General features: G+C 47.1%; 2 protein-coding genes across 6 annotated transcripts in view; both read right to left on the bottom strand.

Annotated features, from left to right (window-relative positions):
• Positions 1–8,513: 8,513 nt before the first annotated feature.
• Positions 8,514–11,125, bottom strand: PNMA1 (PNMA family member 1). The gene has a single exon (XM_060139360.1). It carries the CDS (start codon positions 10,355–10,357, stop codon positions 9,305–9,307), a length of 1,053 nt encoding a protein of 350 aa, XP_059995343.1. The 5' UTR covers positions 10,358–11,125; the 3' UTR covers positions 8,514–9,304.
• A 714-nt stretch (positions 11,126–11,839) lies between these two features.
• MIDEAS (mitotic deacetylase associated SANT domain protein) overlaps positions 11,840–25,072 on the bottom strand; it is a 67,723-nt gene continuing 54,490 nt past the window's right edge. For 4 of the 5 annotated variants that reach the window (XM_060139320.1, XM_060139313.1, XM_060139330.1 and 1 more), the window contains exons 5-13: positions 23,686–23,752; positions 23,048–23,190; positions 22,829–22,932; positions 22,282–22,357; positions 21,482–21,570; positions 18,889–19,038; positions 17,482–17,691; positions 15,777–15,997; positions 11,840–15,375 (exon numbers count right to left, since the gene is read on the bottom strand). In XM_060139320.1, the coding sequence (XP_059995303.1) occupies positions 15,198–15,375; positions 15,777–15,997; positions 17,482–17,691; positions 18,889–19,038; positions 21,482–21,570; positions 22,282–22,357; positions 22,829–22,932; positions 23,048–23,190; positions 23,686–23,752 (1,238 nt within the window). In that variant the 3' untranslated portion in view covers positions 11,840–15,197. The remainder of the gene's footprint in view (positions 15,376–15,776; positions 15,998–17,481; positions 17,692–18,888; positions 19,039–21,481; positions 21,571–22,281; positions 22,358–22,828; positions 22,933–23,047; positions 23,191–23,685; positions 23,753–25,072) is intronic. The other variant, XM_060139349.1, reaches the window with a different exon arrangement.

Genomic DNA, 25,072 nt, shown 5'->3' with positions numbered 1-25,072 from the left:
TTTCATTTTTGTTTGTTTTTTTTTTTTAGGCCAGGCATTTAAATATATACACTTAACTTTTGAATCTGTAGGCCATCTTTCTTGAAGGTCCATCTCTTTATGACTCAGAAGCACAAATGTGTCATGCCTTTGGTTTGGGAAGAGCTCCTCTTAGAAATATAGCAGCAGTCCTAGAATCAAGACTCCAAAGTCCAGTTTGAAAAACTATGGTGAAAAAAGGAAAAATTAGTACCTTGGAGGCCTTATAGCCCATGTTATATTTACTTATTTGTTGTTCCAAAAGTGTGTGCATTGTCAACTGGAATTTATGTTGTGTTTACCTGCATGTCCACTCAAGTCCTGCAAACAGTCAGCCAGTCATTCCGTGACCCAGGTCAGTGGTTAAAATGACTGTTATAATCACTCCTTTGACCAATACTTTGGCCTTATTACACATATGGACCTGATCTTAGGCATACTTTTTGGTTATAGTTCCTTATATTGGGTTGGCCAAAAGGTTTGTTCGGTTTTTTCCCGTAAGATGGCTCTAGTAGCACTTAGTTGTCTTTAACTTCATTTGAAACAATTTTGTTAGATTGTATTGTGACAGCTGTCATATCAGCGTGCATTAAAAAAAAAAACTTATCAAAATTGGTGAATTTTTGTGTAGCCATTTTAATATTGAAGATGGAAGAAAAAAAGCAACAGTTTTGGCATATTATGCTTTATTATTTCAAGAAAGGTAAAAACACAACTGAAAAGCAAAAAAAGATTTCTGCAGCCTATGGAGATGGTGCTGTGGCTGATCGAACGTGTCAAAAGTGGTTTGTTAAGTTTCGTGCTGGAGATTTCTCGCTGGAAGATGCTCCACAGTCGGGTAGATCAGTTGAAGTCGATAGCGATCAAATCAAGACATTAATTGAGAACAATCAACGTTATACCACGTGGGAGATAGCCAACATACTCAAAATATCCAAATCAAGAGTTGAAAATCATTTGCTCCAGCTTGGTTATGTGAATCGCTTTGATGTTTGGGTTCCACATAAATTAAGCGAAAAAACCCTTCTAGACTGTATTTCTGCATGCAGTTCTCTACTTAAACATAACAAAAACGTTCCGTTTTTAAAACAAATTGTGGCGGGCAATGAAAAGTGGATACTGTACAATAATATGGAACGGAAGAGATGGTGGGGCAAGTGAAATGAACCACCACCAACCACACCAAAGGCCGGTCTTCATCCAAAGAAGGTGATGTTCTGTATATGGTGGGATTGGAAGGGAGTCCTCTATTATGAGCTCCTTCTGGAAAGCCAAACGATTAATTCCAACAGTACTGCTCCCAGTTAGACCAACTGAAAGCAGCACTCGTTGAAAAGCGTCCAGAATTAGTCAACAGAAAACACATAATCCTCCATCAGGATAACACAAGACTGCATGTTTCTTTGATGACCAGGCAAAAACTGTTATAGCTTGGCTGGGAAATTCTGATTCATCCACTGTATTCACCAGACATTGCACCTTCAGATTTCCATTTATTTCGGTCTTTCCAAAATTCTCTCAATGGAAAAAATTTCAATTCCCTGGAAGACTGTAAAAGGCACCTGGAACAGTTCTTTGCTCAAAAAGATAAAAAGTTTTAGGAAGATGGAATTATGAAGTTGCCTGAAAAATGGCAGAAGGTAGTGGAACAAAAGGGTGAATACGCTGTTCAATAAAGTTCTTGATTAAAATGAAAAATGTGTCTTTTATTTTTACTTAAAAACCAAAGGAACTTTTTGGCCAACCCAATATGTTAGATAAGTAAATATATATAAGCAGTAGTTATATTTGAATTCCTAGCCTAAATGTTGGCCATTCGTATTTTTTAAAATTTGCCCTAATAACTTTGGTCTGTTGACCCTCATGTTGAGAGAAGTGATTGTTGTAAGGGTGTAGAACTTGAAAGACTGGATTTGGTACCTTTCAATAAGTGAAATTTAGTATTTCAAAATATATTTTTTCAAAAAGTTTAAGTTAAACAGCTCTTAAAATGAATTATGTATATGTTTGTGGATGGAAAAGAGATGTTTCATTATGGAATCCCAGGCAAACGGCATTATTTTTGAGGATTGCTTCTTCCGTGAAGCATAGCAGGTGATTTAACCTCAGAATTGCAAAGCAACAGTTGGATACAGAGCTTGGAATTTTTCATATAAGAAAAAGTTGTTTTTGGAAAATGCAAGATACGGTAGTCAGTAACCAGATGAAGTCCATAGTAGGCTGTGACTGAGTCACTGATAGATTGCAAAAAAGATGTCAGAGGCCCTCTGCCATATTGTGCCTAAAGTCCCTCAGCCAGAAACTATTGGCTCCTATTTCCCCATTTACTTGTGTAAAACTAGTCAAAGAGGGAAGAGTCATTTTTAAAAAGTGATTGCATAAGTAGTCCTGGCTTTCTGAAGTTTTCAGCTGTCATTTAAGTAGGAATTACATGATTTCTCTGAGTCACTCTGATCAAAAGGGACCACTGCTTTGACAATCAATTCTAAATAAAGGTCCAATACTATTTTTAGCTTCCTTTTGCTCTTCCTTACAGTCTGATAGGAAGAAATCTTTACTCTGACTGGCTTATACATTCAAAGCCTTTGACTATTTCTTTTGTGAACCATAGGCAATGAGAATTTTCCTTGGTGATGTTTAAACTAAGAAGACGATCTTCTTTTCTTGTACTCTGCACTTCATCTAGTAGGTAAGCTTAAAGCCCTGTTGCTAGGTATGGATGTATTTTCTAAAAGTTATGCTGGAAGTGAATATAGTAGGGAATGAATGAATGACTTCATACTGAATTTATTTATAAAATAACTTACAGTGTTGGTGTTTGGTTTTTCTGAATTCTTAATATAGAAACTAATTTTCTCTGTTTCTCCTTGTTTCTTAATGTCTTTTAATCACTGGTAGTTCTCAGAGAAGTGTAAGGTGCTTTTCTGTGTCCATTTCACACAAAATTCATAATTCAGTTCCACTCAACAAATATCGAATGACTTCTGTGCCTCCTTTTCTTGGAATTAAAGCCAGAATCCATGTTATTAGAAAATGGAAGATAAGGTATATGAAGAAGTTCAGAATATTCTCTCAAATCATTCCTTAAATCATCCTTTACTGCTGCAGATTTAGCTGATGTTAAATGCTTTTGGTTTATGCTTCTCGGATTAGATATTTGACCTACTTGGAAGAGATTCTCTCTGTGCTCCTTGTTTAAAGCATTATGCCGTTTTAGTGGATCATTCGATTTCTTCTGTTCTTATAATGATGGAATCAGTACAGTATTTTAATTTTTCACAGGAAATTTTATTTTCGTCTACCAAGTAATTCAGCTTTCCTATTTTCCCTAACATTAAGTTTATGGCTGTATTACCTAGTCAGGTCTTGAAAGGTTTTTGTGTTCTCTGTAAATAGGCGTTTGTTCCTTTAAACCAGAGTTTCTCAACCTTGGCACTATTAATATTTTAGGCTGGATAATGTTGTGGGGAGGGGGGCTGTCCTTTGTAATATAGGATGTTTAGCAGCATCTCTGGCTTTACACATTAGATCCAGTAGAACCCTCTCCCAAGTTGTGACAATCAGAAGTGTCTTCAGACATTGCCATCTATCCTCTGGGGCAGAAGGGTGGGAACATATTCGCCCCCGGTTAAGAACCAGTGCTTTGTAGCAACATTCCTTTTTCCAAGGTCCATTTATTTTCACTCTGTAGTCATATGCTACCTGAGTTGTTATTTGAGAGAAGGTGATGTATTTAATAATCGTGGATGGAAGGAAATGGTCACTGGTGTTTTCCTTTGTCATGCTTATTTTAATAATTTTCACATAACATTAGAAACTCAGGGCTGGAAGGTTCAACTTGTTTTTTAGCAGGGCCTCAGCTTTTATTGTTTAGCATTCTTATCTTAGGACAGTAATTATTAACCTACCTCTCTCCTACTATCAACAAAATCCAACTTTATGATAGATTTTGCTTTGTCTCTAAAGTTTAACATTTTAAGTGTACTTTAGAAAATGGATCATCCTTCTTAGGTGTTCATTCTTTAAGTATTCATTCATTGTCCAATAATGCACAAATTTTGTAGACTGTAGCAGTCCTTAAATACAGAAAAATATTGTATAAAATTTGGTAATCATATATGAAAGTAGCTGGTGTAGACGCTGATTCTGCATGTGGACCAAAGACTATCTGGTCATGATAACTGGCCAGTAACTTGGTATGGTTACTGGATCTATTCCACAAATAGAGGCGGTATAAGACACATAAATGTGGTTCCTGTATAGAAAGAAATTTTGACTTGAATAGATGCTTCTTCTGATACCTCTTACCAGTGGTCTGAAGTGGAATAAAGAGGAGTACGAAATGAATCTTAACTGTTAACTTATTCTCAGAGTTGGTGATGTGTAAGTAGAGTCGAAGGTGGTTATCTATGTGGCCCAGAATCTTCCAGCTGGATTTTTCTTAGGACTAAATGGAAAAAAGTATAGGGCCTAGAGAGGTTGGATTAAATCATTAACTTTAAAAAATTGGGGGGGAAGTGTCAAAGCATCAATCATGAGTAGTCTGATTGTCTCTCTAACTGCAGTCTGATTGTCTGCTCACAAAGACCTTACATTGTTAAGTATTGGTAAAGGAGGAAGAAATAACTGCTAAACTGAAAGTTACCCTTTACCAGAAATTAATTTCTTTGGCACACATTTTCTTTATTTGGGCTGCTTAACGTGCCTGTAAATAATTAAATATAAAACAAGATTCAGTGTAGCAGAGTTGGTGCTTCTGACATAGCTAACTTGACCATATTCCTTAATCTTCATTTTAGCATGAGTGTTTTTAACTATAAAGTAAGTGCAATAAAAAAATTAAAGGTATTTTTTTTTAAAAATCACTGAACTTTTAGAAATCCCTCATCTATATCTCTATTCCTGCCTTTTTATCAACCATTGACTTCAAAGAAAGAAAACTGAAAAACTAGACTGAGTCTTACCTTTTTCTAACTTAAGATAAATTTTCACTTGACACTTGGAGAAGTCATAACTGGATTCTAGTTAATTTCCCATATTGGGCAGGTTAGAAGGGAACCAGCCAACCAAATTATGATCTACCAAATTTAACCAGGGAGTGGGGGAGAGTAAGCTATTTTTCAGTAGATTTGCACTTTAAAATGAACTGGATGTTGGTGGAAAGTACTCTCAAAGGGAAGATGGGTAAATACCTAGCCTGCATGTGGATATTAGAGAATCAAACCTCATCCTTGCTCATTCTAAGCCCACCTGAGCAGTAGTTGTGTGTCAGCATAATGAGAGCCAGGATTTCCCTACTTCCTTACTTGGTGTCATCTTCCATGTCTGCTACATTAAGTCATCCCTCTGGGGGTATATCAAGAATTTCCTACTCAGAATAGAAACTTTGTGAGTTATCTTTCCTACATCTAGATTTTAAAAATTAATTTAGATGTTGGCTAGATTAAGTTGTGGCTAATGTTACAAGGGTGGGGAGTTCTTTGCTTGTTTGATCAGCAGGGTACCTGCCTCTGAGGTGCTATTGCCTAGAGTGATCAATCCCATCAAAAGACTGGTGAGTTGGTAGCTGTAGAGAATATACATATGGCCAGCTTCTCCCAGGGTGTCAGTCATGATCACGAGCATCACTCCAGAATCTTTGGCTTCTAGAACCAACTCCATTCTGAAGAACATTTTAACATCTATTAATACGTCGGTAATAATCTTTTATATGCAGGAATTTTTGTAGCATGTCTTTATGACTAAACTTACTGTGTTAAATTATTTAGAAATGTTGAGTTTCTGAATGTTATTTTGTGAGATGTTTTAAAATAGTAATAAATTGTGTTATTTTATAAAAAAATTAATGTGTATCTTTTTTGGTTACATGTCCATTAGTTTTACCTAATATAGAGCGACTATGTGAACTTCCAATGATATTCAGTTCCGAAGAAACTCAGTGTTTGGATAACATATTCCACACAGCTTGTATGTGTGTGAGAGAGAGAGAGGGAGAGAAAGAGAGAATTGGGGATTGACTCATTTCTTTATGCCAAAAATTTTTTTTTCAGTAGTTTACTACCAATGATGACCTCCTCTCTCAAGTTTGTAAGTCTTCCCCAGAAGTTCTCTGGGCACAATTTCAAATGACTAGGATCCTGGAAGGAGCACTTCCAGAGACAGCAAGTTACTACTGCACTTGGTTATTCCTAGTCCTCTCCTGACTTCCAGAAGTGTACAAGGTTAAGGTTGGCTGATAGGCCCTTGATTTGTGGTCTGGAATGACCTGACATTGGCTAGCCCTTTTTTGATACACAAGAAACAGGAAGAACCCAGCAATAAATCGCAGTAATATTACACATCTTCCCAGCATATATTCTGTGCTATTATCAGTCAAATGTAATTTTGGTCACAGAATGGGAATATAGTGCAGTTTCTACTTCTTTATTCCACAATTCTTTGGTTGTGAGGATGTTTCTTGCTGCTCTCCTCCTTTAAAAGGCAGAAAGATTTTAATTTGTGCCTATTAAGAGAAAACCTTAGGCTTCCCTGGTGGCACAGTGGTTGAGAATCCGCCTGCCAGTGCAAAGGACACGGGTTCGAGCCCTGGTCCGGGAAGATCCCACATGCCACAGAGCAACTAAGCCCGTGCGCCACAACTGCTGAGCCTGCGCTCTAGAGCCCGTGAGCCACAACTACTGAGCCCGTGCTCTAGAGTCCACGAGCCACAGCTACTGAAGCCTGCTTGCATAGAGCCCATGCTTTGCAACAAGAGAAGCCGCTGCAATGAGAAGCCTGCGCACCACAACGAAGAGTAGCCCCCGCTCGCCGCAACTAGAGAAAAAGCCAGCGCGCAGCAACGAAGACCCAATGCAGCCAAAAATAAAAATAATTAAAAAAAAGAGAAAACCTTAATTCAGAGCATAAATAGCACGTTATTTTTAGTTAATTGTCTCCTAGAACAAAGGGTGAACATCTAGAATTCTGACATTTTTTTTCTGCCATATATATGTATTACATTAAATATATGTATGTATATGTAGATATATACAATTATTATATATAATAAAAGGATCCTAAGTGATGACCTTCCCTTCTAAAATGCAGTCAACTCTGCAGCCATAAAAAGATGGCATATCCCTATGTACAGGTAAAGTATGCCCATAACATACTGGGTGAAAGAAGTGAAGAACCTATTATTTCTTTTTGTTGTAAATGTAGTGTGTGTGTGTGTGTGTGTGTGTGTGTGTGTGTGTGTGTGTGGTGGGAGGAGGGAGTATGTTTATGATGGAGTGTTGGGGAGAAGGTAGGAGTGTGTGTGAAGACAGGACTGAGAGGTATGGAGAGTGTGTATGGAGCGCCATGCCTGTGGGAATGGAGGAGGAAGTTATGAGTGGGGAGGGGGGGCAACGGGGACATTTGTCGGGGGAAGCGAAGATTTGCGTGTCTGTTGTGGGGTCCAAGATGTGGAGATGTGTTGAGAAGTGTGAGAGGGAGTCACAGACATAAGTGAGGACATGAATAATTGTACAGAAAAATCTTAGGACATATACCAATATCAGCCTTCATAAATAAAATTTTTTACCTTGTGATTGTTATGCAGGCCAGCTATAAATTTAAAGCCTTATTACTAGGGGAAAACCCCACTGAATTCTTATGTTCATTTAATCACTTCTGGATTTACCAGAATTTCAAAAGATGGACATCTTCAGTCACTGAATCTCTGCAACCAAACATGTCTTTAAACCGTATTTCCCTTTTTATATCCTCTTGATATAAATGGCTGCTGCAATACTGAAGCATTAATTTTATACAGGTATGATGAGTTATTCCTGCAGTGAAACATTTTTAGCTGAAAAAAGATTTAAAAGGGGAACAAAAGCATTACTAGATAACCTCCTAAACCATTTCAGGATTTTCTAACATCTAATAGTAAGTTAACATTTACTTGTGTCTATTTTGCCTTCAAACATTTGTCTTGTAGAAAACATGCAAAAATTGAATATATTAAAAAGTATTGCTGGGGCTTCCCTGGTGGCACAGTGGTTAGGAATCCGCCTGCCAATGCAGGGGACACGGGTTCGAGCCCTGGTCTGGTAAGATCCCACATGCCGTGGAGCAACTAAGCCCGTGTGCCACAACTACTGAGCCCGCACTCTAGAGCCCGCAAGCCACAACTACTGAAGCCGGCGCGCCTAGAGCCCGCGCTCCACAACAAGAGAAGCCACCGCAATGAGAAGCCTGTGCACCGCAACGAAGAGTAGCCCCCGCTCGCCACAAGAGAAAGCCCGCGTGCAGCAACGAAGACCCAACGCAGCCAAAAATAAATTAATTTTAAAAAAAGTATTGCAATTTAAAGTTACATACTATGATATAAAGCTTAAAGTAAAACAACTGAGGTTTGGGGTTTTTTTTTTTCCAGTGACATGGGTAAGTCTTCCTAAGAAAAGAAAATATAATAGAGCTTAATTACACTGAAAGTTTTTTATATATGTCAGAAAAACAAGACAATAGAATTTTTAAAATATTTTTATTAATATACATGTATTTGATAACTTCGAACTTAGAACACTTAGAATCAGCATGAACAAGGTAAACTACACTTCAATGACAAAGATTTGAAATGGGGGAACAGATACTGTAACTGGTTTACATTAACCTCCCCTTGCAATCTGTATCTGTATCTTGTCCAGTGAAAACGATTTACACAGCTCTACAAGTGCAGTATTTTTCTAACAACCCATTTTGTAGTCTCGGAACACTTTACAGTTAAACTGATTTAGATGTTTAAAGATGAAAAATAAGAAATTTGCACTCTAAATTTAAATATCTAATTCACATTTCTTTACATTAATGTAAATCAGGAACAATTTACAGTAAACACAAAAACTATTCACGATAGTAGTAACAACAGTTCACATTTTTACTGAACACTTCTTGTGTTAGCCAGGCCCTGCACTAAACATCTGAACATGCAATATCACATTTAATTACCTCGACGGTAAGTGTCACGAGTTCACGTTTTCCACAACTGATGATGATGCAAGCTGATGACAGCTTGCACTGAGCACTCGTGTCCAGACCTTTCCCTGGCATCGTAGCTAGCATGACTCGTACCGCAGCAGCTCTGGTGCTTGTTTGCACGATTTTACTAATGTCACATGAATACGCAGGCCTGACTCCCCCCCCCCCAAAAAAAACATGGCTAAGTCTTTACTACTAGGAGACACACGTGTAAGACAGCACAGAGACAACGAACGAAAGCAGCTGTGATCTAGGTCTGCACTAAAGCCCCTTTTATGGGGACTCAGAGGGGCCCCTTCAGGCCTAACTGCAGGAGGACAGCCTCCGCCTCCTCCTCCTCAGCCTCCCCCTCGCGGATCTGCACCAGCAACTGGAAGAGGTTTGGGGCTGGCCCTTCCGCAACCGCGGTCAGCCACAGCCTCTGGAGGGCCCCGCTGTGGTTGGCCCCGGCAATGACCTGCTCCAGGCGGGCTTGATTCACGTTTTCTTTATCTATGGCCCCCTTCTCCACCACCTTCTGCAGCAGAGGCTCCAAACGAATGACATAAGCAGATAACTTTTCTCCCGGGTTCTGGTAAGTGTTCAGAAATCTGACCTGCGCATCCCTACAGCTCTCCACGCTCCCAAACGCTTGCTCAAGCGCCTTCAGGCATTCGGCGGTGGTAATCGCAGGGTTGCTGGTCTTGAGGATGCGTATGACATCAGCAGCAGGACCTCTAAGACTCTCCATCAACCGCCGCCTCTTTTCCACATCTGACACCTGCCACTCCTCTATGACCTCATTAGTGTGCTCCAGCCAGGGATCAAATGTCTCCTCTCCAGGCCCCAGGATGTCCCTCCCGGAGAAGAGTGTCAGCTTCCTGTACCATATGGACTCAACAAGAGGCGGAATAACATTATGCAAAATATAGTTTAGCATCTCTGCTGGCATATCTGGGATTGGGGCCGGAGTGGGGTTCTGAAACCCAAGGACACGGGCAACATCTTGCACGGTCCACCCCTCTCTTGCCAGGAAGAGGTGCAACCTTTCTAGAAATTCAGCATCGGAAGTCGGGTGCTTAAAGACCACTTTCCACACCCCTCCTTTACCGGGCATCTCCCTGGGGATCGCGGTGTAATCGACAGCACCAGTGAGCTCTAACAAGGCTGCTTTGGCATTCTCTTCCCTCCAGAACATTCTCCCAAGCACTCGATAGGGCACCTGGGGCATCGCAGCCTGGAGGGTCTCTTCGATTTCAGCCTCATCACAGTTCACTGGGATCCCCCAGACCAGCAGGGCTCTCTGGGAGTTCACATCCATCCCCCTACACCAGTCTTCCAACAGTGTCATCGCCATTTTGCCAACTATCAAGGGCCCCAATTTTACAAAATACGGGTTACTGTGGTTCCCTGTGCTCTAGGACTTAGGACAACAGCAGACAGTCCCCCGCAATATGCCCGAGGAGTCAAGCTTCACACCACCACGATTAACAAACGACACCAGAGTCCTGCTCTCGTCCTTCCGCTGCCCCCCAGTGTCAGTCCTCCGCGTTCTCGGAGCGAAGCCTGCGGGATGCTCAGTTACGCGGCCACCGCCATCTTGAGTCTCTGGTCGGGGTCTTCGGGCCGGGTCCTCCACCTGCAGGCAGGGTGTCGCGTCGCAGCTCAGAGGCGAGGAGTGAGGGCGGGCGGCGAAGGCGGGAGCCGCCGGGCTGTAGAGGCCGCCGGGGTGTAATCGCGGGGCGTAGTCTTCTGTTCTCAGCCCGGGCGCCAGGCACTCGCGGCTGCTTCCGGCGTCAAGCAGGCTTTCGCGGTCGGAGCCGGGCCTTCAGGCGCGCGAGAAGCCGCTTCTCTGCAGACGAGAACTGTGCCGCCCCCGGAGGAAGAGACTATCCCGAGGTCGCAGCGGCGGCAGCGGGGCCAGCCCGAGAGATGGTCCTTCGCTGGCGCAGGTGCCCGTCTGGGCTCCGAGGACAGCCGGGCACCCAGAACACACGCGGCGAAGGCACGGGTAGGATGCGGAAGCAGGGCTAGAGGCGGCGCAGACGAAGGCAGGCCACGGCGACTGCGCGCCCGAGCTGCTGCACGTGGAGGCGGGATGGCGCAGCGCGACTTCCGGCTGGTCAGACCCGCAGCCAGCCGAGACGTTACGGCCGCAGTGGAAGGCGGGGCCGGCCGGCAAGCGGCTTTCGCCCCGCCCCGCCCCCGCGGCCGAGCCTGCGCGAGCGTAGCCACGGCAACGGCGGCCCAGAAGACTGGCGACCCGAGTGCTTCGGCGGCCCGCAGAGGCGAGCGATTGCCTTGGTGCCAGCAAGGGGCTCCGGGCATTAATTTCTCTGACGGCGCGTTTCCTTTTTCACATTTTCCAGATTTTTTTTTTTTCTCACAAAGCACTGTGTTTAAAAGACGATAATATAATACCGGAGTGAATTTAAGATGATATGCGTCCGTCAAGGAAGATTGTCTACTCACGTCGCTCGTTCAAGTCAATGCTGTATAAGAAAATACCCTATACCATCTGATCGCACTCCGCAACCTCCGCGAATTTCATCCGAATGAAACTAAAACGTTGGAAGTGTGCCGTGTGTTTGTGTGAGACACTGAGTTGAGACTTTTTCTTGTCTAAGATTTTGTAAGAAGATCTAGATCTATTTAGTAACCTTTGTAGCCAGGCTACATGTGTTATTTCCCTTGTCCTGGCATCACTGACAGTGAGCTGATAAAACAGAATCCTTACGGTTCAAAAACGTCAAGTAATCCCTTGCAAGCAAACCAAGGCCTATTTACGTCAATCGCAGATAGTGAAAATCTCCCCAGAAGGACACAGCATTCAACTCTGAATTTTTAAAACCTTATTTAATAAAAGGTTTAAAGATACAGAAGAACATTCAAAAGTAAATAAGTTACATAGGTACATTACAATCACATCAGCAAGATTTTCTTTAGTGTGTTAATTTTTTTTTTATAAAAAGCACACAAAAAATAAAATCTTCAGTCTGGTCTATCACAACTGTACAGCAAAAGAGGTAATATTTATATATATGTACACTATTTTAATATGTAACAGTCTTTTTAAAAAAGGGTGCCACAGGCAGCAAACACACAAAAGGCAGTGTCTGATATTTTTCAAAATAAAAGGAATATACTTATTTATATGCTATTAAAATATTTGTACAATAATTACAGACTGTCAAGGCTATTCCTGTGCTCTGTCCCCTCCAACAAGGCCTTCGACTGAGAGACGAATGAAAAGGTGAAACAGCTGCAAACTGTGAGAGGCAAATATTAACACAGCAAAAATATGGGGAGGACATACAATTGTTTTATAAAAATATGCATACTTCCTATAAACCTAAGGAGTTAGGCTTGCCAGTCTGGTAATAAATACCGTCCCAGAATAGTGAGCCCCAGTAAAAACATACTTAAATAGCTGAGGCTTGAGTATGTGTTGTATTCCTCCTTCATCTTAACATCTGGCACATGAGAAGAGGTTAGGTCACTGAGGCAGTTAAATATAGGGGATCCCTTTAGACATAAGCAGCACACGACCTCTGTGCCAGGGGTGGAAGTGGGGTAGCAGAATGGATGGGTGTGTACCTTAGTTGTGAGGGGGGCTGCTGAAGGCATGGAGGACAGTGCTTCAGCACTGTCTCCGTGGGTGGGTAAGAGACCTCAGAAACGGTCTAGAACACAGGCACTAGGTTAGTTTCATGCCCTTAGCTGAGTGTAGATGGAGGCTGAGAGATGGATATGTGAGATGGTGTGGGGAGGACATTATAAAGCTGAAGGTGTTTGTCATTTAACTTCTTAAAGCAAAGAGCTCTGAATATAAGAAAAAAGAAAAAACAAAGTAGCCTCATGGTTCACAGGGAGAAAGCACCATAAAGGATATACCTATGCCAGCTTCTATGGGCGCACCTACTTTACTGGCAGGTCACTTGCCACAATTGCATCTGCCCTCTAAACATTATACCTTTTACACTGCATTCTAGATACTAATCCATTCTGGAGCATAAACCCTTCTAAAATACGGTGTTGGGTGGGGTTAATACAGAGAGGTACCATCTTGATTTTCTCCACCTATATTCACCTGGTCTGGTCTCCGTGAGCTTAGAAGAGGAGAATCACTGTAGACGAAGGAGGTTTCTGTTACCTCATGTCCAAAAAAGAAGCCTGAAACTAAATACGGTTTAAATAGAAAAAACCTTGGGAAACTTAAGTAGCACTTTGGGGCAAAGCTGTGAAGGCACTCATATTACATATGTGATTTAGAAGAGAGCCTAAATTTGCTACCCTCCTGTTTTTGGAAGGTATACCAGATTTTTGCAGTGTTGGGCCGTTGAGCTTGTAAAAGCCTATGGAAGAAACTAGCTGGGAAGTTAGAGGTCTAGGTAGCCATCAGAAGTTGAGGAGGGGGGAGAATTTTAATTCCCATAGCTGGGCTCATGTATAACCATATTAATGCATAAATGAATGCTAATACACACCTGATAGTGCATAGTTTAGAAACAAAACTCCCTCCCCACTCCCAGCTACCAATATGACGCCTTTAGGCTATCTCAGAAGAGTAGCAGAATGAATACTTTTTGGCTCCTTCCTAACGTGGATTCACTTAGAACTTCTTTTACACAACTAAAGTTGAACAGCAAGATCAGAAAAATAACTCAGCCCTCCTATGGGACTGGCAAGTGAAGGGGCCTCCAGAATCTTCCAGCCCTTCCACTTCAGTGACTCCACACCAAATATGGCTTCTTCAAGCCAGAAACAAAACCAGAATCTGGCTTCCAGCCAATCCCCTCAAGCTACTTGAAAGTACAGCCAAAGAAGAGGTAGCAACAAGAACTGCCTTTGATCTCCCTTGATCCTGCTAGTCTCCGTGTGCCTTTGTGACATCTTCCACCTTTCCACCCTCTTTCAGTGCTACTATCATTCCTATTGGCAGAACGAGGGACTTTAGGGTCTTGGAAATGTGGGGTGGAGGGTGGTGCCAAGAAGGTGCCTTGTTTTGGGATAAATGCACTTGGGCCTCTGGAAAGGAGGAATCCCCTGGTCCCTGAGAGGATGTTAAAAATTAAATATTAAGAATAAATAAATAGCTCCCAAATGACACAAGTCAAGGAATGAAGGCTCCTGTCCCATCTGGCTAGGAGACCTCCCTCTCCCAGGGAAGGATCCAGAAATCTCCAGCATGCAGGACTGAGGGCTGAGCTGTGGATATCAGCACTAGACCAGGTGGGGTGGGGTTAGGTGGCAGCTGCCAAGGGCAGGACAGAGGCAGGCAAGAAACTTGCACCAAGGAGGAGCAGGCTGGGCCTAGGCTAAGCTCCCTTAGCAGCCTCCAGGGCCCAAAGGTATTTGGCAAAAAGGTGGGAAGCAGGAAAAGCCAAGGCTTATCAAAAGCTCCCTCAGGCCTAGCCCTGTAGCAGCCCTGCAGCTTCCTTCCTCTGCACAGTTTCCTTCCCTCCAGCAGGCTGAGAGCTTGCAAAGAACATTGATTGGCTCCTTCCCCAGACATCTGAGAAAACTTTCCAGCCCCAGCAGGATGCTAGTGAGCAGCGAAGGGATAGGTACCAGTCCTGGTCTCTCTCCCTGCACCTGTTCTGGCAGCCTCCCTCCCACGGAGAACGTGGCCTCTCTGAGGACATAGTCACTGGAGCAGCATGGCCTGGACACTGCCGCAGAGGAGACAGCACAGATGCCAGGCTGAGCTCCCTCTCGGAGATGGCCACCATACTCCTTCCCACGGAGTCCCTCTTTCCGGGGCTTGGGGCAGGGCCTGTACAGGTCCCCTGGGGCGGGGGATTAATGCTGCCAAGGGGGCGCGCTTGTGCTTGTCTCTCCATGGTGACCTAAGGGAGCAAGGGAAACAAAGAGGGAGAGAAGCAACCTCGTGGCGTGGCGGCAGAGGTCCATGTGAGAGGCAGCGGCGGCAGCGCTGGAGCCCCTCCCCAGGGGCAGCCCCAGCGAGCAGGGACTCTCCCAGTCCCAGGAAAGCAGGAGGGAAACTTCCGACAGACCAAATGCAAGAGAACTGGATCCTGCAGCCCTTAACACTGCTCCTGGGCCCTGTATAAGTAAAAGAGCCATTTATTTAATTGTATCCGTTTTGCAGAGACAAGTCCACGTGATCTCTCTCTCCGGAGGTTCCAGTGCTGGCAGAGCGTCTCAGGCTGGAGCAGGGCCCGGAGCCCCGGGCGTCAGCCCCTCTCGCCTGCGCTGCTCTCCTCCCTCAGGGCCGGCTGGTGGGGGGAGGCGGCCGCAGTGGCCGCAGCGGCTGCGGCCTCTTTCTCCTTCTGCCTCAGAGCGGCCGCCTTCTTCTCCTGCTCGGCGTGGCTCTTCATGTGAGCGCTGCGGCTCTTCACCTTGTAAAACACCCTGTAGCCGGGAAGGAGGGGCTCCAGTAAGAGGTCTGTCTCCACCCCTGGGACCTCCAGGCTAGAGCACCTGCGTGCGTGCGTGCGTGCGTGCGTGCATGTGTGTGTGTGTGTGTGTGTGTGTGTGTCTGTTCTGGGGGCTCCCCGGCCCTTCTGGCTTGCTCCGCGCCACGTGGTCCAGCCCCACCCTCCAACAAGGGGACCGATGGGCTCCCGATTCAGTGCCATCATCCCTCTTCTAAAAGCCGCCAAGGGACGTCACCGGGGAAACCCTCTGAGCCAATCAGGAGACAGGGCGAAAGCTGTGACTCCTCCTACTTCTCCCCAGGAATCGACGTCTGCCCCTCCCCCAACCGCAGCCAACCTACCAGGTCCCAGTGGAGACTGGGTCTGCCTTCTTACCTGCCACATTTTTTACACGGAAAAGTGTTCTCCTGATTCTGGCTCTTATTAAATGGCTCTGGTTTTTTCTTCTTCTCCGAAAAAGGAAGTGCCCTACGTGACTTCCCTGGCCCCTCTCTTGGTTTCTCTGAGGCCTGGCCACCTGCAGATCCAGGGGCATTGGATTCGTGGCTTCGGAGGATGAGGATGTCATTGGCCTGGAGAGGGTCAAACAAGGAGAGCTAAGAGATTTGGGGAAGAGAGGATCCCGAATTATGGAATATCAGTGAACAGAGGGCTTTTAAAGATCATACACTCATTCCAAATGGTCCGCTAGCATCCTCTTGAATCTTTCCAGTGACAAGGCACTCACAGCTCTGTTTCCACAAACTGCTGGTACCGTAATTACGTGGGACAGCCCTAGCTGCTATAAGGACTTCCTGATGCATCTGACAGGGGTCTTGGTGTCTCTGTTAATGACGTGGGTTCATGTTTTCAGTCACTTAGTCTATTCATGACTTCATTCCATAAATGACCTTCAAATCTGTGTAACATGCTAGGTTACACACGGGATAGAGAGGTGACAGGAGCCCCTGCCATCAGAGAACTCACAGTCTGAAGGGACAGACATGCAGGCAGTTAGCTCCTGACAACATGAGCCACCATGGGAAACGCCAAGCAGGTGCCAGAGAGCACAGGATGCCTGGTGCAGAGCTGGAGAGGTGCTGCTCAGGGTATGCGAACCATGGACCTCGGGTTAGGGGAGCCCCAGATGGCCATTAGGAGTCACACACGTGTGCACTGGATCAAACCACACAGGAAAGCATTCATAAAAGTTCAGCAGAACTCAGTGGCGTGTGTACACTGAGCACAGCTCTTGGAGGAGCACAGACAAGGCTCAGAAGGGAGCAAACAGCTGTGTGTCTACAGTTTGTGAGGGTTTTCCTGCAAGTTTAAGTGTACAACACAAATTAAACAAACAAAGACTCTCATAGTAGCTCCGTAGCAGACCCTACCCAGCCCTCTCTCTCTTGGGGGACCTCTTCCTGACAAGGAACAGCTCTGGCTGGTATGTCTTGCTTCTTGGCCTGTGATGTGGTGGACAGAACACTGCACTAGGAGGACCTGGGGTGGGACCTCAGGCAAGTCACTTAGCAACTCTGAACCCAGCTTCCTCCATCGGCAAGGTGGGGGCTAACACTTTATGGGGTTATCGCGAGGGATGAATGAGATAATGAACAGGAAAGCGCTTCTTAGACAACATGCGTGAGGGGCCGTTGTTGTTATTCCCATTGTCTCAGCTCAGTTTCAGAATTCTTGTCAGGGACACGGCTCTCTTAGGGGGAGCCCTGTCTGAACTGTAAGTCAGGAATGCTTCCCCAGTGTCCCACACACCTGGGTTTTCACAAAGCCTTTCTCCTCTGTGACTCAGATACAGAAGCCGTATAGTGTAAAATTAATAGCGGATTCTGGAGTCAGGCTGCCTACTAGCTGTCTTATCTTGGACCTCAATTTCCTTCTCTGTAAAATGGGAATAATGACAGTACCTACTACATGGAGTTATGAGGATAAAATGAGTTAACAGCATAAACTATCTAGTGCTTTCCTGCCACGATGATGATGATCATCATCTTCATGTTCCTGCTCTGCCCTCCCTCCCACACCCCTGGGCCCAGCTCCAGCCGTCCTCCTGGCCCTGGGCTCCCCCTGTGGAGGTCACACTTACCGACTCATTGGCCTGTAGTGTCTGCGTGGCTTTGACAGCCGCTGCCCGCCGGCTTCGCTCTCGCCCCTCTTCCTGCTCCGCCTTCTCCTGGGTCTCTGGCATCTCTTCCTCCTCCTTTCTGGTCTCCTTTACTTCCTTCTTAGGCTCTAGCCTCTCTTCACTTGGGGACTCTCTTCTGGGAGGAGGCACCCTGGGGAACTTCTGGGAAGTCTATGGGGGACAAGAGCAGGGCAGTGAGCCTACAGCTCAGTCATGCAGCCACATGCACCGATTCTGACCCGGCCAGGGGCTCACTAGGCCCTGCTAGTCTTGCTAGCCTGGCTTGGACCAGTGCGGCCTCCTGTGCTAGACTCTATACTCTCCCACCGCTAATCCACCGGTAAAATGAGAGAGCGCCTTGAGGCCTGGAAGCCCTCAGGATGAGACTAAGCACTTGAGATGGAGCTGGGGCAGGGAGGGAGCATGCCAGTCCCTCCCCACAGGCCACCTGTCCTCTTGGGTGTGTCCAAGAGACACATTCTAGGGCAGGGTGGTCTGGTGGAACCAGGCAGCAGCCTTGAGCTCCATTCTAAGCTATTTTTGTAACGTTTTCTGTATCTCTACCCCCTTCCCATCTGCAAGTGGGAACTAAATCACTCCCTGTCTTAGAGCAGCATGTCACCAAGTGTGGACTTGTGACCCCAAGATGTTATTAGGTGGATACATGGACACAGAATTAAATAACATTCTCTTTTCACAAAATTGAATAACGTTCTCTTTTCACTTCTCTTTCAATCCTGATTGTGTCAAGGACAAAGTCTCGAGTTGGTATTAATGTGTCTTTTATACTGTTCTAGACTTAACAAGGAGAGGTGAGGCCTCATCTCAGAGCCTTGGCAGGTAATAGTATCTGGCTAGAATTTAATAACATTGTTTGGTTTTCATATATTTATTTTTACCAGTACCTTCTATGGCCAGCAACACCGGTTTTCTATTTATGATTGTGATATAAAGCTTCCCTTGAGTAAAAAATGGGTTGATTTAAAGAAAAATATTAAAAGCACAAGTGGTGTATGGACATGACAAAAATAGTAATGGTGACATGTGGTAGGATGCAGATACAGCAGAATTCATAAAGGTGATACAAGAATGACTAAAGTTTAGGAAAGAGTGTTAGAGGTCTGCTACGAGGGGACAATAAGTCAATGCTGGTGCAAATACTGTGGGAAATTTCCCCCAATGTTCTGCATCAACACAATATATTATTACGATGACACTGGCAGATAGAGAGGGGAACCCAAAGGTCCAGAGCCAGTGTCCAGGACATCAGCTCCCTGCCTTCCTCTCTCTGCCCTCCAGGGAGTCCTGGAGAGCTTGGCCTCAGGCTCCCACCTCAGCCTAAGCAGCTGAGGCAGGGAAGGGAGTCACCTTAATATCCACTTCAACCTCTTCCTGGGCCGACTTTTCATCACTTGTATCCACATCCCCGAAGGTTAGCGTCCCATTGCGGCCAATCTTCACCTGCTTCTTGTAGGTGTAGTAGAACTCCACACACTGGGCCACGGTCTTGGTTTGGATCTGGTATGAAGCCAAAACTGAGGTCAGAGTTCCTGGTTCAGCTCACCTGCCTGGGGGCACTCCAGCCTTTCTTATCCCTGCATGCCCCTCCGTTAACTTTAGCAAACACTAAACCCAATAAACCCAGGAAATACAAGCATGTCTCCAACACCTGCTCTGCACAAACCACTGACCAATTCAACACTTCAGCACTATTTTTTTTAAAAAAGCTAAAAAGGACAACATGGAACCATTGGGGAAATTTGAATACGGATCATGTATTAGAGAGCATTATTGTGTCAGTTTAAATTTCTTGGGTGTGATAACGGTACTTTGGTTTTGTAGGAGAATATCTTTGTTTTAGGAAATATTTAGGTCAAATGTCATGATGTCTGTAACTTTTAATGATTGGTTAAAACAGAATACCTGTGTGCGAGTTTATTTACGGACACAGAGAGAGAGCAAATGTGGCAAATGTTAACAACTGGTAAATCTGAGAGGTAATATGGGTGTTCATTATACTATTCTTCCCATTTTTCTGTAAGCTTGAGATTTTTCAAAATGAAAAGTTAAAGGGGAAAAAGCCTGGGCACCATCCACATTCAAAGCCAGACTAGACCTGGCAACACAGCCTCTCTACATCAATCGGAGCAAACAATTTCATTCCTCTTGAGGGAGCAGTGAGGACAGAGAATTGTCAACTGCCCTATGTTGGGGAGGAACTCAGGGGAGACTAACACGTAAGCCCTGGAAAGCCTGAAGAGGAAGCAGGAGGCTAAGTCTTGTTCTAACTCTACCACTAAATGGCTGTGTGGCCTTAGGCAAGGCTCTTGGTGTGAAAGTAGTGAGTGGGATGAGACCAGATGATCCCCAAGGGCCTCCCAAGCTCTGAAACCCTAGCCCTCCTGTTTCACAAATCCATTTGGCCACTGGGTTTGGTTTCTGGACTACCTCCCCCCCACCCCCAACCTGTGTTCTCTGACTCTCCCCCATCTCCCCAGACTCCCAGACTGCTCAGCCAGCTGCTGGGCTGCACTGGGAACTGGGGTGTCCTGTCCACAGAGCCCAAGGGGTCAGTGAGGGCCCTCTGTGCATGAGCAGGAAGCAGACATGACTCATCTCCCACTAACGGTCAAGTCACAAATTTATTAACTAGATCCTGTTTACACTTTTATTATCAATTCCCTCTGATCATCTGTTAGCCTGACTCATGGTCTGCTCTTTTCATTAAGGCATTAGGGGCACCTCAGTGAGCTTCACAAGGCATGTACTTCCTGGCAATATTGCCCAATCAGGGAGCCCAGCAAACGACTGTCCTCACAACAGGGCCCTTGTAGGAGAATCTGTCAGCACTTGGTCCAGGCCCCAGGGCGTTCCTGGTACAACCTACAATCCCAGGAGGAAAGAACACATTCTGGGAAGCACTCTTCCCTCAGCTGTCGACACAGCTCACTCTCGCCATAGCCCAGGCTTTGTGAGACAGGGCTGGTGGGAAGATGCAAGCCCTTGGATTAGCATATCACTCTCCCAGAAGAACACAGGGGCAAGACAAGAGAATCTAGGAAAACTAGGCCCAGGCTTCCGCTACTCTGTCAGCTGAGTTACTGGAAGGAAGCCCCGGGCCTGACAGGAAGTGGGCAGAAGCCCCCTAGATCAGTTATAGTCACTTGCTAGCTCTCAGTCCCCTCATCTCGGGGTGACTTCTCCTCCCACTAATTGTGGCCTTTGAAGTATTCCAGCCCCTTAGGATGGCTCACCTCTGCTTGCAGCCCCCCTTCTCTTCCTGTTCTCCCTTAGGCAAGTCACTATTTATTTGGTGCTACTGGGTCTGGTGCCCACTCAGGTCCCCCTCTGGACTGAGATTTCAGAGTATGGCCACCCTACCCTAAGGTGAGGGAAGGGGCTTAGAACCAAGGAGGAAAAGGCCTGATCATTTCCATTCTTGTTTTGTTTAGAAAAAAATGTCTCTGGGGACTTCCCTGGTGGCGCAGTGGTTAAGAATCCACCTGCCAATGCAGGGGACATGGGTTCAAGCCCTGGTCCGGGAAGATCCCACATGCCGCGGAACAGCTAAACCCGTGCGCCACAACTACTGAGCCTGCGCTCTAGAGCCCGCGAGCCACAGCTCCTGAGTCCACATGCCACAACTACTGAAGCCCGCGCGCGTAGAGCTCGTGCTCCGCAACAAGAGAGGCCACCGCAATGAGAAGCCCGCACGCCGCAACTAAAAAAAGCCTGCGTGCAGCAACGAAGACCCAGTGCAGTCAAAAATAAATAAATAAATGTATTAAAAAAAAAAGAAAAAGAAAAAATGTCTCTGAAGCTACTTAGTGGCATTGACCTAACTGCTTTGTAAGAGGTCTTGGTAAGCAATTGCAGGGCCCCCCCACTGGCAGAGGGAGCCCCCAAATCATGCAGGCAGCTCCTGCCCCTCTCTTGCCCCCAAAACGGAGCCCCAGCTCACCAGCTTCTGCACCAAGAAGAAATCCTTCTTGTAGATGGCAATGCCCTTGTTGAACAGCTTCCTCTCAGCCATCTTCCACTGGTCGGAGCCTGCAGGGCAAAGAGGAAGCCAGGGCAGTGAGGGGGTGGGACTGTGAGCACTGCAGGGGCAATTCTGACCAGCAGAGAAGTGTGAGGTCATCTAGCCACTGTCTCTGCAGGCATTCAGAGCTGGCTCCACATCCTGCTTCTGCCACCTACTAGCCATGTTGCTTAGCCTCTGAGCCTCACTTTCCCCACTTGTGAAATGGGAACTAGTAATAGAAGCCACCTCACCAGCTGTGGTACAGACTCAGTGAGACAATGCATGTGGAGCCCTTGGTGATATACCCGGCACAGACGGGATGCACCACTCGACAGGGGTCGATACCAGGGACTGCTATGATTATGCCACTTGGTCAATGTCCCTCTTAAAGCACAGTCCCCAGAATGGGACATGGCACTCCAGGGGTCCTCTAAGTTCCAGCATCTGATGCCAATTTGGATGGCACTCCCTGGGTTCCTGCCCCTTATACCCACACCCTGGGCTCTTCTACCCAGATGGGCTCCCACCTGCTTATGCCCTTCTCCCTTCCCTTGCAGGGCACAGGAAGCCCCTCGAGAGCCACCCCAGCTCTGGTGTCAGTCCCCTCACACTGGATCTTGGCTTATCTGCCCCCCACCTCTCCACCCCCGCTCCACGTGGGCTGTGACTCAGCACTGAACTGAGCCCCACTGATGCTGGAGACCCCTCGAGGCCCCAGGCCCACCCTGCCAGCCCACCTGTGTAGTGATAAGTTGCCAACGGGTGGTTGTGGAGCCGCAGCGGCTTCTTCAGTAGCAGCTTATTCAGCGTTTCCTAAAAGGGAAGTGAAGAAAAGGTCAAGGCCCTGGCCGGGGTCTTGGTGGGCAAAATTCGGACCTCTGAGTAGGGTGGGCACCCACTCTTGGCCCTCTTAACTGTGGAGGGGCAAGAGGTCTGGCAGGATGGCAAGGGCATGGGGGTTGGGTCGCTCAGGGCCTCTTAAAAGAGGAAACACATGGTCCCCAAGGCAGGCAGCCACAGATAGAGAAGGCCCTCAGTGACAGCCCCGTCCGAGGGTGGGGACCCACTACCCAGGATCAGAGACTGGGGTGGACCTTGCACAGCAAAGTCTGTAGTTTGGAACCAGGGCTCCCTCAGGCCGACCCCCTACCATCTCCAACTTGGTCAGACCTTCCTGCCTGCCTCAAATCAGCTCGCCGACAGGCCTGGCTCCTGGACAGCACACACATGGATCCCTGCCAGCCTCCCCAAGGGGCCCTCCCTCCACCAGGGGCAGTGTCTCACCAGGATGTCTCCCCTGGACTCGTGCAGACAGTGCAGGGCCAGCTCCTGGTTGGTGCCAGCTCCAGGGAAAATGCTGGAGCAGGCAGCTGTCAGCAGGTCTTCCACTGGGGAGGGAGGAGAGAAAGGCACTTTTAGGGCTGGGCAGGGCTGCATGGGGCGGAGCCTAGCCCACCCACTGCCCAATAGCCAGCCTTTGCCTGCTGGCTCGTGACCTCTCACCTTGCCTCTGCTTCTCCTGGCTGCTCTCTAAGTCCTCCCATGGCTGCCACACCAAGTCGGCCTTGTGGGAGTCTGCGGCTGCCAGGGCGCGGTCCCTCATCGAGGGGATTTCTGCTTGGAACCGGGAGCCCACATTGATCCGTCTGCAGGGGCGGAAAGGGCAGGGAGTGAGGCTTCACCATGTGGGGATGGGGAACCCTACTTCCTCCCTGAGGATGGAGAAGATGCGGGGGTAGCTGGCAGAGGCTGAGCGCGGCAAGGCTTCAGCTGGGTGTAAGGGAACCTGGCTTCTGTGACAGCCTGGCAAGTGGCACCTGGTGCTGTCAGAAAGGCAAGGCCCAGAGGTTGGAAAGGGGAGAAGAAGCTCCAGGTTTACGGACAGGGAAAGACTCTTGGACTGCCCTTCTAATTCTCCTCAGAGGCAAATTCAAACTGAGCTGGTCCTTTCCTTCCCTGTGACTTCCACACAGAAGCTGGGGTGGGGATCAGTGAAGCCCAGGGCTAAGTGCAGAAGCCCAGAGAGGTCTGCTCAGCCCCCAGCCCACAGAAGCCTCCTCTTCCTCGTAGGGCCCACCTGCATGCACCGGACTCCAGCTGGCCACCCTCACCCCCCGAGCCAGAGGCTGGGCTGAACTTACGGCTCGATGCTCACTGGGGTGGCCTCCCCCATCACAGAGAGGACAGGCGGGGTGACTTCAGCGCTATCTATGGGACAAAAGGCAGGTTAGTAAATGGCACCCTCTGCACTTCAGCAAAGCCACCCTGTCTAACCCTAGGTGGCTGCTCTTTACGCACAAGAGCCCCAGCAGTGACTCTGAGGTTCACACTGGGAAATCAGGCACCCTGAGTCCTGGCTCTGCAGCCTGCAGTTGTGACAACCAGCTGTGACTTTACCAAATACGTGGGTGCCTCCGTTTTCACGCCTGCTGAAAGGGGCTGTTGCTACCTATCTCCCTAGGTTGATGTGAGGATTGAATGAAATCATGCACAAAGCTGAGCCCTCGATAAATATTAGCTACTCTTATTACTACTGCTACCAGTTCCACTACTAGAGCCATGTTCTGCCCCGGGAGCGCCCACAGTACAGCATTAAGTCCAGCATTCAACTATGGTTGCTCTAGTAGAGAGGCTGAAACTTCCGCCACACAAACGAGGCGGTGAAGGAGATCACTGTTTCGTAATTATCTTCTCACTTCCTTGCTGGGTTCTCTGCCTTGGTTTCTCCCGAGCTAATCTTAACGCCCTGTGTGATCAAGACACTCTCTTGCTCCAAAAGCAAAATCTGCTGACTCCTCTCTGCAACCTGAGAGAAAACTTCAACTCCTCAGCGCAGTGTTCAAGGCGGTTCCCCTGCCAGCTATGCATCCCACCACCGCCTTGCCTGGACCGTCCATCTTTGCAGGCTGCTCCCTCATGGCCCCTCGCGCTCCCTGCACAGTCCCACCTCTGGGCCTTTGCACCTCTCCTTTCTTCTGCCTAGTGTGCCCCCCCACCTGCTTCCTAGTTCAAGCTCAGCTTTAACCCCACCCTCTCTTCAATAAATGCTTTCCTCACCACTAGGGCTAGCAGCCTCTGCAGGCTTCACTCACTGACTGCTGATCCCACTCTGCCTGAAACTTCTGCTTTCCTGTCTCCCAGGCTTTCAAGTCAACGCCCTAATGACCCAGCACTCTCTTTAGAACAGACCACGGTGTCCCACACATTACTGGTGCCCTCACAGGACCCAGTTCAGGCTTTACACCTGAGTGCAAGAAAATCCTCATGGATGGACAGACCTCTTCTTTGCCGCCAAGCTGGTCTCAACAGCGACTTCTTCCTGCACAACCTAGGCATGGAGAGAAGCTTCCAAGCTTCCAGTAGAAGTGGAAGAGCCAAAGGCCAGCCAGCCCAGGGTGAGCCATTTCTCACCCAGACACCAGAGGGCACCAGAGAGGCATGCCACGATGAGGTCAGGGTCAGAGGTTAATCCCGGGACCGCACTGCCTCACCTCTGTGCTACCTCTGGTCGGGATTACTCTCCATCTT

Source organism: Lagenorhynchus albirostris, chromosome 1 (genome assembly GCF_949774975.1).
Source record: "Lagenorhynchus albirostris chromosome 1, mLagAlb1.1, whole genome shotgun sequence".
NCBI classification, from domain to species: Eukaryota; Metazoa; Chordata; class Mammalia; order Artiodactyla; family Delphinidae; genus Lagenorhynchus; species Lagenorhynchus albirostris.
This window is presented reverse-complemented; position numbering and strand designations above follow the sequence as displayed.

Coding starts and splice junctions, on each gene's coding strand:
- PNMA1 (XM_060139360.1), bottom strand. CDS start 10,357: ATGGCGATGACACTGTTGGAAGACTGGTGTAGGGGGATGGATGTGAAC.